At 38.1% G+C, this 17,976-nt stretch overlaps 6 protein-coding genes across 6 annotated transcripts; 1 reads left to right on the top strand and 5 right to left on the bottom strand. All coding sequences in view use genetic code 12, as the record gives it.

The window, feature by feature from the left end:
• Positions 1-992: 992 nt before the first annotated feature.
• DASC09_030200 (uncharacterized protein) lies at positions 993-2,594 on the bottom strand (the record flags this gene model as incomplete). Its single annotated transcript, XM_064996623.1, has 1 exon — positions 993-2,594. The coding sequence occupies one exon, from the start codon at positions 2,592-2,594 to the stop codon at positions 993-995; it is 1,602 nt and encodes a 533-aa protein (XP_064852695.1).
• An 8,451-nt stretch (positions 2,595-11,045) lies between these two features.
• Positions 11,046-11,503, bottom strand: DASC09_030190 (uncharacterized protein; the record flags this gene model as incomplete). Its single annotated transcript, XM_064996622.1, has 2 exons — positions 11,046-11,468; positions 11,495-11,503. 2 exons carry the CDS (start codon positions 11,501-11,503, stop codon positions 11,046-11,048), a joined length of 432 nt encoding a protein of 143 aa, XP_064852694.1.
• Positions 11,504-11,964: 461 nt separating this feature from the next.
• On the bottom strand, positions 11,965-12,240 carry DASC09_030180 (uncharacterized protein; the record flags this gene model as incomplete). Its single annotated transcript, XM_064996621.1, has 2 exons — positions 11,965-12,170; positions 12,207-12,240. 2 exons carry the CDS (start codon positions 12,238-12,240, stop codon positions 11,965-11,967), a joined length of 240 nt encoding a protein of 79 aa, XP_064852693.1.
• Positions 12,241-12,650: 410 nt separating this feature from the next.
• On the bottom strand, positions 12,651-12,932 carry DASC09_030170 (uncharacterized protein; the record flags this gene model as incomplete). The annotated part of the gene is made up of 1 exon (XM_064996620.1): positions 12,651-12,932. One exon carries the CDS (start codon positions 12,930-12,932, stop codon positions 12,651-12,653), a length of 282 nt encoding a protein of 93 aa, XP_064852692.1.
• A 1,010-nt stretch (positions 12,933-13,942) lies between these two features.
• DASC09_030160 (alcohol O-acetyltransferase) lies at positions 13,943-15,385 on the bottom strand (the record flags this gene model as incomplete). The annotated part of the gene is made up of 1 exon (XM_064996619.1): positions 13,943-15,385. The coding sequence occupies one exon, from the start codon at positions 15,383-15,385 to the stop codon at positions 13,943-13,945; it is 1,443 nt and encodes a 480-aa protein (XP_064852691.1).
• Positions 15,386-16,626: 1,241 nt separating this feature from the next.
• On the top strand, positions 16,627-17,244 carry DASC09_030150 (uncharacterized protein; the record flags this gene model as incomplete). The annotated part of the gene is made up of 1 exon (XM_064996618.1): positions 16,627-17,244. One exon carries the CDS (start codon positions 16,627-16,629, stop codon positions 17,242-17,244), a length of 618 nt encoding a protein of 205 aa, XP_064852690.1.
• Positions 17,245-17,976: the final 732 nt, after the last annotated feature.

Genomic DNA, 17,976 nt, shown 5'->3' with positions numbered 1-17,976 from the left:
TACCTCATAAGGTACCTCACAAAAAATTAAAAATATTAAAATATTATGATCTTATTATCATTATATCATCATTATCATCATCATCTTCACTTTATCCCCCCACTTTTCCGTTTTTGTGTAATGTTTACCTTCTCATGTTGATGAGTGCTCATGCGAGACAAAAACCGTTGTGCCCTGCATTAGCCCCCAATTCGGGTTAACATATCCACATCATCCCCATATTCCTCCCCAAAAATACCCTTTTTCCCTCTCCCCTGCTTTCATTAAATCATATATCTCATCATTCCCCTCCAAATTTATTACATATCCCTTATCCCCCTCCAAAATACCCACAAAAGCTCTTATACATGGTATTAAATATTGAAATATACTGAGCCTCCAATCATATCTACGTGGCGATATCCAAATGCAGAAAGACGAAGGCTAAAATTAATTAATTGAATAAGTATGACTATATCCACCAACAGAGTTCTAGAGAGATGATATTTGAAAAGAAAAAATAAGAAAACTTCTCACATAGCGGATCAGTTGTTGGCACCACCACACCTGTGGTAGGATGGTTCGCTAAGTCGTCAACGTATTACTTAGATATTGTTCACTCACACATTGACGAATGACATGATGTTACGTTCGAACTGTTAACAGAATTTATGCTGTTATTTAAGTTCCAAATCTCTTACAAGAGTAATATGTTCACTCTAGATATGATACTCCTATTTATAGAATATTACCCTATAGGGATATCAAAGGAGGTTCCACTTATCATGGAACGTAGTTTATTATTCAAGGATCGTATGATCCTACAGTCTAGTTTAATCTGTAGAAGGATTTAATAATATTGAAGTTAAAACATCTCATTATACGACTACTGACCGACCTCAGCCTCTATTGTTTGTAATAGATAATCAGTCTGATCCTTATACTGGTACTTCCGGTGAAGTACAACAGTCTGTAGTTTCCCTGGACAACAGGTGGCCCAAAAATTAATGAAATTATAAAGGATAAATGAAGCGTTTGTTTTCGAGATCAGTAAGGTCTAAGTTAGCAACATCAACTTTGTTGATTACTTCGTTACCATTATCATCGGTCTTGACGACACTACCAAGAACGTTTTTGCCCTCAGCCTCAATGGCAGCCAATCTCTTATTGTTTCTGCCCGACAAGATGAAGTGAATAATCCAAGCGATCGCTGGAGCCCCAACCCAAGCCAAAACAATTTGGACGATCCAAGCAGCATAGTAACGATCCACACCTGTTTTGTCATGGCCTTGATTACCTTTCCATAATTGAGGAGATATAATATTAGCAATACCATAAGAGGCCATAAACATAAAATGACGAAAGAATCTTTTGGTGTTACCGGAACAAGAAGATGTGGCCCAGCCAAGACCCACAATAAATGTAACACCATAAGTATTAGAAGCTAAGAGAAGACAGGATAAAAGGCCTAATTTGTTATGCCATGGGAGAGTAATCATAACAATCCCACCAGCGATGGATGGAAGACAAGCTAAAGTAGAAATGAGAGCGGTACTGTTTGGTCTAAAGTAGATAAATGCAGCGGCGGCAAGGTGAAAAATAGAAGAAAATCCACCACCAGCAACAGAAACTAAAGTAGAACCTAAGTCACTGACACCAAGACTAACATATAACAAGTTTTGTTGGTAGTACAAGTTGTTAGACAACATGAGTAGGAAAATGAAAAGGGTGAACAACCATGATATTGGATCCTTGATACATTCAATTATTTGTTCCTTCTTGACAACATGTTGCACAATGGAAGCCCTAGATTCACCTTGAATTTTCTTGATTAGGAAATATTTCTGTTTTTCAGTCAAGAATTTAGCTCCAACTGGGTCAGATGGGTAGAATAAGGCAACCCAAATTGCGACAAAGAAAGTAGAACCTCCAGTAATGATCATAAAGATTTGCCATGGTGGAATAGAATTTTTAGCCCAAAGGACACCATAAGCGATAAAGCCTGAAATAATTACTGAAGCGCCAACACAGGAAATCCAAAAAACAGGTTGTAAAGTAGCTCTTTGTTTAGGAGTGAAAAATTGTAACATAGTAACCTCCAAAGCTGGGACAACGGTACTTTCAATTAAACCAAGGACAAATCTAAGAATGACAAGACCTCCGAAGTTATATGCACCACAATGACAGAAAATAACAACAGACCAAGAAAAAATTATGTACGTCATGTATTTGCTCATATTGGATTTTTGCAAGACGAAATTCAATAGTTGACCAACTGTATAGCCAGTGTAGAAAATAGAATTCAAATCATCATATTGGGCAGCATTAATATGTGTAGATTCAAAGAGACCTAAAATCGTAGAGTAAGCCAAGGTAGTCTTATCAATGAAAAGAACCGCATTAATCACAAAGATTAATGGGAAAAGCCATAAGTAAAGACGTTTATTTAACTCTTTTTCATCAACAGCGGTGAATTTCACATCTTTGAACTCTTCATCATGATCTTCAAGGAACTGCAATGAAGGATCAGCATACTTTTCAGTAATTCTGACTTCTTCGCTGGAAGAATCTAACTCTGAATCAATATTGATGCTGGAAATCTTTTCCTCAGACATTTGGAATTTATGTATCAACTTATTTGGCTGGTGGAGGAGAAAGCTGGAAATAAGAAAACATAAAAAACGACAGACATTATATATTTTTTTAAAAAAAAACTTGAGCTATCATGGGATATTTAAATTAATATTTCAAATGCGCAACACAAGATTGCCTAGACGTAAGACCATCCCCAAATATTTTTTTTTTCATACCTAGCTAGATGCGCGCATATTATTAGCTAAAATTGGAGTTACAACTCCACTAGTGTAAAAACAGATTCAAAGCCGCATCATGGGATGACAACAAAGACAATGTTGAATACACAGTTTTGACATGTCATAATATAATAAAGGATAAAAGGGCCAAAAGCTTCAGGTGGAAAAAAATCTTTTTTATTTTCTGGAGGAGAAGAATGTGAAAAAGAATTTCATTGTAGAGTATGACACATTTCTGTAACCATGATTAGTAACGCTCGTGCACCTCACATTTTAGTTCGTGCTATTCATACAGTAATTAAGGAAAAGCTATTATAAGCCCATTTAATGCATTGGCTATTTGAGTGCTCTCTATGTGACTCAATTTACTGATGTTAGTCGATGAGTCAGGTGTATCAGATGTTAATTCGAACTATAATTGACTTATTGTGTCAGAGCATGTCACAACGCTGGTTCTTTAGACTCAAAAATAGAGTACAATACTAATGCGGTAACTGCCAAATCTGGTAATATCCAATCATGTGCATTTATGCTAAATATATTCACTGTACCTAGCACATTTAAAAGAACTCCAAAACTCATAATGATACTGCAAATAATTTTGTGTAACGTTAATCTTAGGATGTCAACTACAGAAGAGAAATTGGAGGAGAGGGGTATCATCCATGGGATCCCAAGTTCTTATCAACTCGAGTTGATCTAACTGCTAGATCCGGCGGAATATTTGGTACATTTCCAAGTAAATGGGAATTACCTGTACATATGTACATATATTTATCCAACTTTCCATCATGCGTCGCCTCGTATATAAATCCTCCATCGTCTGTTATTTCTCATAATTTCTTGAAGGAGATATCATATATCTCTGGCCCTAACTCAGAAGGATAATAATAAAATATTAACCTACAATATTCAGTAAGCGTTTGAAAGTCATTTTAATTAATTTGGTACAAGCTCGGCTAATTCTTGATCCAAAAAAAAAAAACTAGCTTTTTATCTCCCGTGAATGCGAATCAAAGTAACCAGGGCTATTATTATGTTGGAATTTGTTGAGACTCTTCCAGAATGAGTGCGGTTTTTTTTTTTTTTTTATAAAGTCCCTATATTTAACTACTAAGAGCTATATAGGTCATCGCACTTTTTATGTACGGTTATTATGATCAATTATGCGCAGCTATGGCGACTTATTTGGTGTCCGTTTTCTCCCAATATTTTTGGTAACCCGGGAGTTTGGGTTGGAAAATGCAATGTTTTTGACTTGTAGCAACCTGTCACTATTTTTTTTTTTTAGCCAGGGAGGAGGAAATCTTCGAAAGACACCAGCGACGCAACCTTACCGGTAGTGTGAGATTTTTACTCACTAAAACCCCCTTGTATCTTACCTTCAGAGTGGTATTACTCCTTACTCAGCTAGCGTACTGAACGTGACCTGGTGGTTAATGCAGCGAGCGGGGTTCGAACACGCGACCCTTTCTTAGTCTATGGTTCTGCCCACTACGCCACCCAGCGCAGGTTTGGTTAGTAAAATAAAAACAATTAAGCTGCATCAAAAACAATTTTTTAGCTAACCTCCGCCGGCCTAGTATAGTGGTCAGTACGAGTCGTTGTGGCCGACTAGACCCAGGTTCGATTCCTGGGGCCGGCAATAGAATAAATCTACATTTAAAGTGACTAATTTTTTGCACTATTTACATTCCAAATCCCTAATTATAAAACTATTCAATCAATATCACTTTTTTTTGAAATATCGAATGAATGAATTGTATATTAACGAGTCACAGAGGTTCTAAATAACATGCAAGCCGGGCACTTCATGCCGGTCTTTCTAATAGATAAGTAAAATACTATAACTTTCTCACAACCTCATACTCCTTGCTTTAAGAATTAATCACATCACCGGTAAAAAACTCAACAATCGAGATTATTAAGGAAAAAAGGTGCAATGTGAAAATATGAGATGAAGCCACTAGTGAATTACCCATCACTAGGAGCTTCATGAACTGAGATGGAGGTCTTTGTTGAGGGGTTTTGGCACTATATATCAAATACTAAGTATTTTCAATGTAGTGACCATCAGAATTCTGGGGGGATAATATAAATAAAAATAATGAAAATCAATAAAATAATTAAATCCAAGTAAAAAAATAATTCAAATAATCATATGAATGAATGAATGAATGAATTATATATTAACGAGTCTCATATCACGTGATCACTAATACATTACCGAGATGGATTGTTAATTTCGCATTATTTTTGTTATATTATTGGATCATGGTTGGGTTGAGTCCTGGTTACCAACGGTATGGTACCATACGAAACCATGATCTGCATTACCTCATCGAGGTATCACTTTATGTCCCACCGCTTATCTCTTATCCTTGTCGTATCGCCTTATGTTTAGCCTTTTATTCCCAGAACGGGTCCAACACCCCATTATTAGTTTCAATCATTTTATTTATTTAAGGATTCAACATTCCTCTTGTTTTCACCTTTATTTAGTTTAAGAGAAGGATCATCTTTGTGATCACCTAATTTGAATCTTCTTGGTCGAGAACAATCATCGACAAGAAGCAGAGTGTAACATTTGGTAGCACCACTAGGTTTAAAATGAATAACGCGGAACGCGAAAAGTTGTTGTTGAACAACATGCCGGTCTACGACGGATCCGACGACCTATCATTGATTCTCTCTTGGATGGATCACTTTAAGATTATTATGCCCAAACTATCCGGATCCCGAGAGGAAAAACTCCTTTTGATTTCGGTGAAACTCCGGGGGGATGCGATGACCTGGTATGCGAAGTTTTTAGCCACGGCTGACGAAAAGTCAACCGACTCCGATCTCAGTGACATGCTCACCAGTTTCAGAGCCTACTTTTTACCTGCAAACTTCCAGCAGATGCTTCTCAATCAACTCGCAGAATTGTCACAAACCACGTCCGTCAACGCCTACAATCGGAGCTTCGACCGTTTGGTTAATCAATTAGACAACCCAAACCCCGCCCATCTCTTGGCCACCTACATACAGGGGCTCAAGAGAGACATGAGAATTCATGTTGTCGCTAAGGAGCCCCGCGGTTTTATAGAGGCTCAACGTTATGCTGACATCCTCGATATGGCTTCTTTCGGCGCGCCCTTGGCGATGAAGGTTTTTGCTGGTACTCGGACCCAACCATCATACCGATCAAGCATGAGGGAGACCCCTCCGAAGAGGACCCGTATCAACGCATTACCTCAATCTCAAGGACCTAGGGGTCCAAGAGGCCCAAGAAGGGTTTTGCGCTGCTACTTATGTCAGGAGGAAGGACACATGGTCCATCAGTGCTCAAAACTTCGTGATGCTCAAGCCGCCATTAAATCTGCAGACTTAAGGGACGAAGAACCTTTCCAAGATATTGCCATGGTTGAAGGGCCAAAAAACTGGTAAGCCGACACAACCCAGAGCCCGTTGTGTTGGCTAGTATTACCACTACTGCTGACCCTCTCAACCTACCCCTCATTACTATGAATGTTAAGGTAGGTTCAATCAATGTAACCGCCCTATTAGACTGTGGCGCAACTGCTAATTACATTAAAAAGAGCACCATGGAAAAGTTAGGACTACAAGAAATTCCGTTAAAGAGAAGTCGTCGGGTGTTTGACGCCTTTGGGAAGCCACATGAACGGTTGGCTTATTGGTCCAATGTTGACATGTGTATATCACGCAATACATGTCAGATCGATTACAACTTCAGAGGGTTCGTCACCCAGAACGTAGATCAGGAAGTCATTTTAGGACTCCCTTTTTTATACAATTTTATCAGGAATTGTTACCATTATTTCAAGAAATTAAAGAGAACAAAAATCAAACCAATAACCTGCTTACTCTAAATCTCCTATCAGCTGAGGAGACTAACCGGCTCTTAAAGAGTAAGTCAACTGAATGTTATTTGGCTTTGGTCAAAATGGTCGCGGATGACCACGTGACTACAGAACAAGAAAAAGTTCGAACTACAAAAGAAGAAGAAATTTTTAAACAATATGCAGACGTTTTCCAATTGAAGTTACCAGAAGGAGGATCTAACTTCACCAGAGTCAAACACGAGATACATGTGTTGAGCGACTCCAAGGCACCATTCAAAGCTCCATACCGACTCTCACCTCAAGATCGAGCCGAGCTCAAGACGCAGATTAATGAACTACTCCGGCAAAAGTTAATATTTCCGGTTGCGTCTCCTTATGGAGCCCCAGTGCTTTTTGTTAAGAAGAAGGACGGAACGAAACGGCTCTGTGTGGATTACCGAGGCTTAAATGAGATAACTATCAAGTCAAGATTTCCACTACCAAGAATAGATGACCTACTCGACCTCATCAAGAACGCCAAAATATTTTCCAAGCTTGATTTGGTTTCCGGTTATCATCAAATCGCCATCAGCCCAGCTGATCGGCACAAAACCGCCATGGTCACGCCGTTTGGCCAATACGGTTGGAATTGTATGCCGTTTGGCCTCACGAATGCTCCTGCCACGTTCCAACTGGCTATGAATGAATTACTTTTACCGCTTGAAGAATTTTGCGTCGTCTACTTAGACGACGTATTGATTTTCAGCACAAGTGAGGCCGAGCATCGTAAGCATATTGATGTTGTGATATCTACCCTCCAAAAAGCTGGTTTAATTATTAGCAAACGCAAATCAGAATTCTTTTTGGCTAAAGTCTCGTTCCTTGGTTACCAGATCGATGCCGCCGGTGTTCATGTGGAGCCTGGGAAAATTGAAGCTATCCAACGATTTACGGTATCCACCCCGGAAGAAGCTCATTCTTTTATAGGATTAGCCAGTTATTACCGCCGTTTTATTGAGCACTTTGCCGAATTAGCCCGCCCTGTCCATCAATATGTCAACGGGAAGATAGAATACAGTGACGAGGTAAAGAACGCGGTTGGCGAGTTAAAGCGGAAATTGATTTCTGCTCCGGTCCTTATGAATTTCGACAGTACCAAGCCACTCCGAGTCACAACCGACGCCTCTGGTTTTACTTTAGGCGCCGTGTTGGAACATGTGGCCCCGAATGGAAAAACAGAGGGTGTGGTGGCCTACTTTTCGAAGGGCCTTATCGGGGCTCAACTTAGGTACCCAGTCAGGGAGAAGGAACTTTTAGCCATCATTGAGTCATTGAAGAAGTGGCGTCACTACCTCGTCGCTCCATTTGAAGTGGTAACTGACCATCATTCCCTCACCTACCTCAATTCCGCCAAGAATGAAGGCAATCAAAGATTGCTCAGATGGCAAGATTTCATTGCGGACTTTAACTTTACGGTGAAATACCGTCCCGGAGTTACCAATAAAGCTGCTGATGCTTTATCGCGAATGAAAATCAATGCCATGACTATTGACTCGGTTGGTGAAGACGAATATAAGGCTGATGCTTATTTTTCCGAAGTATGGAAGGTCCTTGACGGGGAATTGGAGTGTCCGAAAGAACTAAAATCCATTATTCAACGGTATCAGTTTGCTGAGTTGGCAGGACGCCGACAAATCATTTACCAAATGACTCCGATTGACAAACCCCGGCTTTGTGTGCCTGGAGGGAAAACCAGATACCGGTTATTGCAAGGCGTCCACACGGCCGAGGCTGCGCTTCATATGGGTACGACCAAGATGCTATATCAGTTACAGGAGAGTGGGTTCTACTGGCCTAAGATGCTTAAGACTATTGCCCTGTTTGTCAAGAAGTGTGATATTTGTACGAAGGTAAAACCCACGAATAGACGCCCGGAGGGAATGCTACAAACCCCAACGATTCCTGCCCAGAGATGGTCTAACCTTACTATGGATTTTATAACAGGTTTTACTCCGAGCCGCGGTTTCGATTCAATATTCGTGGTGGTGGATAGACTTACCAAAAGAGCAGTGTTCGTGCCTCATAAGAAAACCGATGATGCCGAAGCGGTTGCTAATTTATTTATGGATTATGTTGTCCGAGACCATGGCCTTCCAATGTCCATCATTTCTGATCGAGACCCACTCTTCATCAGTCACATGTGGAAGACCCTTACCAAAATGTTAGGTGTTTCCCAGGATCTCTCCACCTCTGGCCACCCCGAGACAGATGGCCAGACCGAACGACTCAACAGGGTATTGGTTCAATTGATGAGAACGTTGGCTGCTTCTCACGCGATTGAATGGGCTAAGTACTTGGGCATGGCACAGTTTGCCTACAACTCTCAGTACCAACTGGCTATTAGAACCACACCGTTTTTTGCTGATTTGGGCTATCATCCAAGATATTGGCAAATCATTCATGATATTCCATTGGCCACCGCGATTGGTGATGACTCTATGATTGGGGGGTACGAATTTGTTCATCGGCAAGAAAGGATCTTGGAATCAATTCAAGTACAATTAGCCGATACTCAAAAGGAGACAACAGCGAAGGTGAATAGAAAACGCTCCGACGTGGAATATAAGGAAGGAGAATATGTGTTATTACACCGCCACGCGTTCAGAACAGCCCGAACTAGCAAGCAAAAGTTCTTACCGCCATTCCAAGGTCCGTATAAAATCGTCAAGGTACTAAATAACACCGCCTTCCAAATCCAAGTCTCAAGCAGGAAGATAATTACTGCCAATATACAATGGGTGAGGAAATATCACGCTATCCACATGATACTACCAGAAGTGGAAAGCGACCCGTGGTACAAGGAAAACATATCGGAAATCCAAATGATTGTTGATCTCGAAAAGGACTACGCCCTTGTCATGTACCCAGGGAAGGCAGACCCAGTGCCTGTCCCCGAAACTTGGATCCGTTTAATTCCTCATGAGAAACGGATTACACTCCTCGACGAGCTTGATGACTTTTTGGCTAACAATAATGATCGAGACGACTCATTCTCCGAGGGGGGATAATGTTATATTATTGGATCATGGTTGGGTTGAGTCCTGGTTACCAACGGTATGGTACCATACGAAACCATGATCTGCATTACCTCATCGAGGTATCACTTTATGTCCCACCGCTTATCTCTTATCCTTGTCGTATCGCCTTATGTTTAGCCTTTTATTCCCAGAACGGGTCCAACACCCCATTATTAGTTTCAATCATTTTATTTATTTAAGGATTCAACATTCCTCTTGTTTTCACCTTTATTTAGTTTAAGAGAAGGATCATCTTTGTGATCACCTAATTTGAATCTTCTTGGTCGAGAACAATCATCGACAAGAAGCAGAGTGTAACAATTTTTCAAGTTGGTTTCGTGGTCTAGTTGGTTATGGCATCTGCTTAACACGCAGAACGTCCCCAGTTCGATCCTGGGCGAAATCAATTTTTTGCAATTTTTTTCACTTAATCCCACTTAATTGGCATACAGTTTCCTAAAAACACACGATGCAACTAAAAGCTCAGTTAAATAATAAGCCGAGGTCGAGGCTGTACCATATCTAATGATAGTTTGTATAATGAACAATGTTATCAATGTAATACATTCTGAATATTGAATTTTCAAGCAGCAAAGTTTTTATTTACTCTAGGTTAATAGGTTAATTATTACCTATCTGCTTAATTGTACTGTAGACTATAGGATTGCTCAATTCCTAAATCGTAGAAATCATTTGTTTTTCTACCACCAGGGCGGTACACATGATGCAAAAAAAATAACAACAACTTGATTTCAGTCTGTTTGTTCTAAAGATAAGGGATGATCTCACAGATCACTTTACATGATAGAAAGATTATTTCATGGATCTCTTGCTCTATTGAGGGTAGCATAAAAATTACAATGAGAAGAAGGTGATGATCTGAAAAACAACCCCAATAACTTTTTCGTTCTCCTCATAATTTTTATCTATTATACCAAATGCTCCTTCCACCAAACCCTTTACAGGTACAATATTTCTGGTGAGAATCATTTTAGCACCAATAGCTGATGGAGTCACAGGGGAGGGCATGTCAATGAGATCCATGTCACCGATACAAAGAGGAACTGTTCTTATAACAATAATGATAAGAAACAAAAGCTCTTACTGCACTACCAAATAGAAGTTGGATAATATTATGGTTAATATATTCTCCATCACAACCATTACCATCCAGCTTAAGAAGATCTTCTCCCTTTCAATTGGAATTTCGGATATGGGTAATAGCCCGAATGAATGGGTCACATAGTCTTTTCAAGAAGAGATTATAGTCCACATCTGGACTTCGAAGATTTTCTAACAAATTCACCAATTGGAATCTTGAGAACCATTCATCATCAAAGTATAAACTATTTTTAGACCCTCTTATTATCATGAAATCTGTCAGAGCAGATAGCAAAAAGCACTTCTGGGGCGCCAAATGATTTATCACTACCATATAAGTGAGTCAACATGCGATGTACCAAACCAACATTATAAAGGTGAACCAGGCCTATTTCGTCAATAAATAATTTATTATTAGAAGTGGTTATTTGCCCGAAAGAATTATCTGGGTCACCATTCAATACCAGATTTCCAATAGGTTCAATAATGTCTTGTGGAATATCAATTTTCCAAGAAATTTTTGGTATCAGCTCCTTCAACTGATCTCTCAGCAATCTATAGTTGAAAACTTCTTTGAGACCGCTAATGGAGATATTTTCAAGCAAATGATTAGATATAAATGAGCTTGTGGGATTTCTAATCCGCTCAACATTAGCTTTGAATCCAGCAGGATCCTGAAGGCAAATTATGGCAAAGTTACTGAAAACATACTTCTTTATAAGGAAGAAGGGAATTGGTATATAATTAAGTTACCTGAAAGAGCGAGAGCCAATCTTATTTATAATTTCAAAATCTTGAAACAGCTTAAAACTATCAAGGGCGTCTGGTATGGTAATAAAAGCTTGAATGTATGGGATTATGGCAGAACTGCCATCGGTTGCACTTAATGCCACTTTCTTCTAATAATCAAACTTCAGTATGTTCCGTGTTTTAACGATAGGATTTGAATGGAACAATTGATAAGATCGTTTGAGTTTAGCTTCTTCATGGCAGGCGATTTTGACCCCGGATTCTAATATCAATTTGAAGTAAAAATGGCTGTTGGAAAAAATAAGGAATGCACTGAATCAGCAAAAATGAGCTAGAGCCTTTTTTTTTTTTCTGCTGATGCCTTGTGAATTGAATTTACAAACATGCCCCAATATTTGATCAAGTGTGTATACATTTCGATTATAATAAATTTGAGAAAATCAACAAGTGGGAAACATAGGTAGCAGTACGATCTTGATAATTACCATCACCATCACCATCACCTTGCTCATTAGCTTGGGGTTCCTTACTTCTATCCTGTTCATCAGTCATATGAACTGGAAGGAGTGTCAAGATCTTACGGTCCGTGACTAATCCATCAAAGAAAACCTTGAATATAACCAATTCTGTTCCAATATGCAATTATTTCATATAATTTTCACCGCCATGCACGATTTCTGACAGTGCATCATTCATTATATTTTAGGATATACCGCAACAAACTTTTGCTGTTGGCCAGAACCATATTACAATAGTAATTGAATAAAGTGACCAAAACAGGGTCAAATTCCACAATATCCTTATTTATCTAAAATTTTCCCAACAATCTTATAGGTTCCAGGGGGTCTTTGTGAGATGAAAGCACCATCATCAACTAAAAGATGTCTCAGAGTAAGGTTGTGGATAATTAAACCAGCAGCGACCATTATTCAAACAATACTATTTAAAAAATTTTGTGGAGATTTTGCTCAGCAACCAAATCAGTAACATATTTGTCAACATCATGGAGACACGAGAGAGGCCTTCACAACTAATTCAAAGTCCTCAGAAACAGCTTCATCAATCGACATCACAATATGAGCATGAATGGCACCCAAGATTCAGATTCATAATGAAATTGTCACGATTTTACTTCTTCTTGAAAAATTGTTATCACTACTACGGTAGAACGTCAATTTGTTGGTGTAATAATTGAATCTAGCAGCAGCACCAACACCAGACTTACAATCAAATACTTCACCATTACAAACACCACTTCCACTCATCATGAGATATCTTAAACCCAAAAAAGCTCTTAATTTCTTTAAATCTGATGATCCTTCCAAGAAATTACCCGAATAATTTTCTTTCATTTGATACTCATAGTAAGCTGGATCGCCTTGATGCATCTTTCAAGAAGATTAGCATAGGGGGACAAAAATATACAAGTGATGATAAGTCCTGAAGAGAATTCAGTCTTAAATGAGATTCTTGGGTTTTTAAAATCAACTACGAATGGTGCTTAAAGTGATATTTTGAGGTGAAAAGAGAACAGTCTACATTGTATTGGAGAATACAAACCGTTTGGGATCCTGCACTTCCTGTATTCATCAGAAACACTCTTAAATATAAAAGCTTTCCCTTCTCAAATTTATTTATGAACTTATGCGACAATCTTTTCTTCTACTGTAGTATTTGATAGATAATATAAGGCATGAAGTTCTCATCTCACTTGCTTCAAATGTTTTATATTATTTGTATTATCTGTTTTGGCGTATTTATTTTTTTAATATAGAATCATGAATTGACATATAATTGTTTTCAGGAAGAGCAGACTTAGCTGGGATCTTTGTTTTTTGACTTTGATGAACCTCTTGCAAAAAATACCGTTTGTGTGAAACTGCATTACTGACAAGATAAAAGGACTTGAATATTCCATGGTATGTAATAAGATAGATAAATATGTTTCAGTCTCTAGATATTAGCTTTGTGGAAATTGGCTTCAACATTTCTAAAAGAGTAACTTGAAATGTTATACATAGGTTAGCTTAGCTCTAGTTGCGCCCAGTATGATAACTAATTTTTTCGAAATAGGAGAGTTGTCAATTGTGCTTACAAGTATTAGATCAACAGGTCACAAGATCTATAAGCCAGGGTCCTCATTGCTATTGTTTTGTGTCTTTGGAATTAATGAAAAACCCTTCATAAGTTCTATTCAAAAAAGATTCGCCGCACAGCTTCATGTGTATGACGTAGGATATCGAAATCAAAAAGACTAAAATGCAGATATATATATATATATCATACCCTAAGCCTCAGTTTTTTGATCCCCTTCAATGAAAGAAAGGCTCACATCGAACGCGTGAATTTAACGGTACTTATTTTGAAAGGAACATGAGAGTTTCAGAATACTAACATTTTATTTTCGAGCCACCAACTTTTCTTTGAAGGCTACCATGAACCTTTTCATGGCCAAACCATGCCTGATCTCATCAAGTGAATAATGATTTGCTATCATAATATTTAGTCCCCCATATGGAGTACTACAAGTCGAAATGCTGAAATGCGTCGATGAAACACCTTGGCTGAAGATACAGTCTTCGACCCTCCATTCACCATGGTTGATTTTAATAAGCCCAACATTGGATAGCTCAGCCGAAGATCTAACCTCCTTTTTATCATACAGATTCTGTATATGATCCCAGATATTGATGAGTCGGAGCAACCCGGCTAAACTGAACGATTCTCTACTTTTCAATGCAGCGACCAACTCATGAGAAATAAATTTTGTAGCCAGAAGAACTGAATTATTTCTTGAAACTAAAATCTTTGATTGTGACATATAGAGCCCATATCTGGTTTTTTCCTTGATTTCTGGGTAGTAGCGACGACCGCAAATAGGGATGGCAAATTCGTAACTAGGCTTAATGTTCAAAACGGGTACTAAAGTTTCGTCTAATGCTTTGAAAGCACAACCTGCAATGAATGGTGTCAATGTGACTCCTTCCAGCTTGCAAAACTTCAAAGAGGCCAGAGTTTCCTCAGGGCTGAGTGTCAACAAGTGGAAGTTACTCTCGTTACTGAGACTTACCGGATGATGGTTAAATATTGGGTTCTTAAACAAGTTAGGATCGCCTCTTGTGAAAAAACTGCTAAAAAGCTTCTTTATCACGGTTGGAAGGAAAAGCTCTTTGACTATTGTTTTGATGGCAAACCAAGTCGAAAAGCTAAAGAGATCAGTCACTTTGTCGGAAGATTCTGGTAATATTTTCGGACCTTCTACTTCGCTATCAAATAGGACATTGACAAATTTGAGGTTGCTCTGTGACTTAGCAGTCGCTAACTCTCTAACCAAGTCATCTAGGAAATTAACTCCAGAGTTCCCGTCTAGGAACATATGATTAGTTGCAAACGTCAAGTACTGGTTGCTTGACTCGGCCACCTCGTTGACTAAAATGTACCATGTTGGTTTGTCGGTGTCTATAAGAATCTTCCTATCGGATAACGTCTTGAAGTAGTCGTCGTCTATTCTTTCCAATTGCTGATGACACACCACATCTGTGAATTGAATCTTGGATACCAAGCGAGCCTCATAATTGGTTCCGTTGGCCTTACGGTCATCATGGAGTAAATTTTTTGGACCTGAGGAAGGTTTTAAGCGGAAGAGATTCATACAAAGAGTTGGGTACTTCAATAACATCGATCTCAACGCATTGGAAAGTAAGACATCATCGACTCTTTTGTTCAAACACACCGACATGTTAAAGCCCTTATTGTAATGATCACCTGTAGATCTACAGATGTAGTATCTTTCAAAGAACCCGGGTTCTCTCATAAGCAATGACAGTGATTCCTTGGACATGATAAGTGTCGAGTTTAAGATATGTCTTCCAAATATTTAATTAACACCGCGTTTAACAACGACATGTCAATGTCAATGTGAATAACAGAGAAAAACATTTAACATTTAATTCCTTTATTGCCCATACTGAATAAAAAACAGTTTTTTTTTTTTTTTTTTTTTTTCATTTAAACCAACACGGCGGAATTTGTTAGTGGCACGAACATTCACTATGAACTAATTTATTGTAATTGTGAAAGCTCTTTCAGCATTGATAATCTACAAATAAATAAAAAGTTGAATTATTATAGTTTTTTTTCTTTTTTTTGTTTTTTCAATTTCAGGAGATTTTTCAGGATATTAAATGTAGAGAAGCATTGAAATACATACATATCTAATATATTATATTATGTACTGACTGTACTGTACTATACGCCCTTAATTAGTCAGGGAGGGACATCATCATATACTATACTTAATATACTAAGGATATATAAATGTAGCTTCTACTGAAAGATGGCGAGTAACGATTTCCGATACTGAACGATTGGTAGAATGTGGAACACGTAGGTCCCAAGATTTGCGAAAATATTCTAATCTTTCTTTTCTGTCTTACATTTCACCAAAACTTCAGTGCCTCCCTGAAAGTCCTAATATATATTGCGGAATATAAATTGTTACTGAAATCCAGGATTATGAAAACCAATGCGAATAATCACTATATTTACCATCCTGGATAATAAATATGTTCAGCTCGATATTATTTTTCCACTTCGTTCTAAGATCATCTTGCATCATTTTTCTTCCCAACGCCACTCAATCACTCACTCACTCGCCCACTTTTTTAATCATTATTTTTTGTTGGTCGTATGATAAAAATTTTCTTTGTCTTTCCTTGTCACTTCTATTATCACTAAGAACCTGATTGCAATCATCCAATAGCATGGTCATTGTTTCAACATCCAGCCGGATACCTTGCTACTACGACAAACGGGCTTATGCTGAGGTTGACGGCACTATAACAAGTGTCCAGTTTGATAGTGTCTACTCCGGTTGCCTTATTTGTATCAAACCTCTTAAGCTCTCTCCCAAAGCTGGCCATAGAAGGAATTACAAATCCTTCTTTTTAGATATATGCCGTCTACTTGAGAACGAAAACCAGCGCGATAAACAAATTTTCGAGAAAATCGTCAGAATCAAAAAGTTTGAATGGTTTTTTTGTCGAACAAGAAATATGCCCCTACTGCAACTGTATCACACCGATGGGACTAATTCCTTGGTTCGTAGGTACCGTGAATGTTTCCGCAGTTAAGGGCAGGTTATCAGGGTTTTGGGGACCTAAAGAGGTGGTTTTCAAATTTAGATTTGAAAATTTGATCAAAAGAACACCTGAAGACGGCAAAGTTTCCAAATATCTTTGCCTAATGCCAGGATTAATTAGCTCTGATAAATATCTCAACGAAGCCGTCTTGAAATCCCTAAAGCTCGATTCCTGCAACACATTTACCATATCGAGTGATCCCACGGCATCAAACACAATAAATCCGGCAAATCTTTTTCTAAAAGAAATCACAGAAGTGGGCGGATGGGCTGGTTCTTCCTATCTTTTAAAAAATTTGCAATCCTTAGCGTGCAAATTGAAAGACGAGTCCTTAGCATGCAAGTTGAAAAACGAGGATTCAACCAAATCTTTAGCTATCACAGTAAAAAAAGAAATCATGGAGGCAGCATCCATCACTAATGGAAAGCTTCTTGATCAAAATGAAATCTCTTCACGCAAAAGAAAATCTCGCTCGGATAAAAAAAGCCGTCGCTCAAAGAAGAAGAGAAGACATCGTTTGAGTAAAAAAAAAACTCTTTGCAAAAGATGTCGTTTGTAATGGCTTTGTTGTTATCTTTTATCTTTATGGTTGCCACTTATTTTCATTGTTATCTTTTATCTTTTATCTTTTATCTTTTATCTTTTATTTTTCATTTTCATTTTCTATTTCTCATTATTATCATTATCATTCTTAGTATTTGAATATTATTTTTCCCTATCCCAATCCCCTAACTTTCTCATTATATTATCCTTCATCTCCAACTTGATGTTTTATCTCTATCATTAGGTTGAATCTTTGCTATTATATTTTATTTTTGTTATAATCTTCTATATTGATCATTACTGGCTTCCATTCTTGCTATAATCTATATCACCTATCTTCACCTATTCTTGTAGACTTCAGAAATTCACAGGCTTAACATGACGAAATTACATTTCTTGAAACTTTTCATCTTCATCGCCAATTGGAAATTCAAGCGAATGATTATTCTAATGAGTTTAAACGATCACCGCCATTTACGTCAATACCATAATATGAAACAAATATACCACAGAATCATATATTCAAATATCCTGGCATTTCAACCACTCAAAGATCATCTACCGATAACATAAATCACGGAAAAACTTTCCAGGAATCCAGATGAGAATTTCCAAGGCTTGGTAAAAGTACCACCATAAACTCTGTGTAACATTTCACACATTAATAGAAACAATTTGGGTCATTCCGATGAGAATATAACACATCGACATCGAATAATCCACTAGTTATTAAATAATAGTGTCCTCC

The sequence above is a fragment of the Saccharomycopsis crataegensis genome (assembly GCF_037102585.1).
Source record: "Saccharomycopsis crataegensis DNA, jcf7180000000083, whole genome shotgun sequence".
NCBI classification, from domain to species: domain Eukaryota; kingdom Fungi; phylum Ascomycota; class Saccharomycetes; order Ascoideales; family Saccharomycopsidaceae; genus Saccharomycopsis; species Saccharomycopsis crataegensis.
This window is presented reverse-complemented; position numbering and strand designations above follow the sequence as displayed.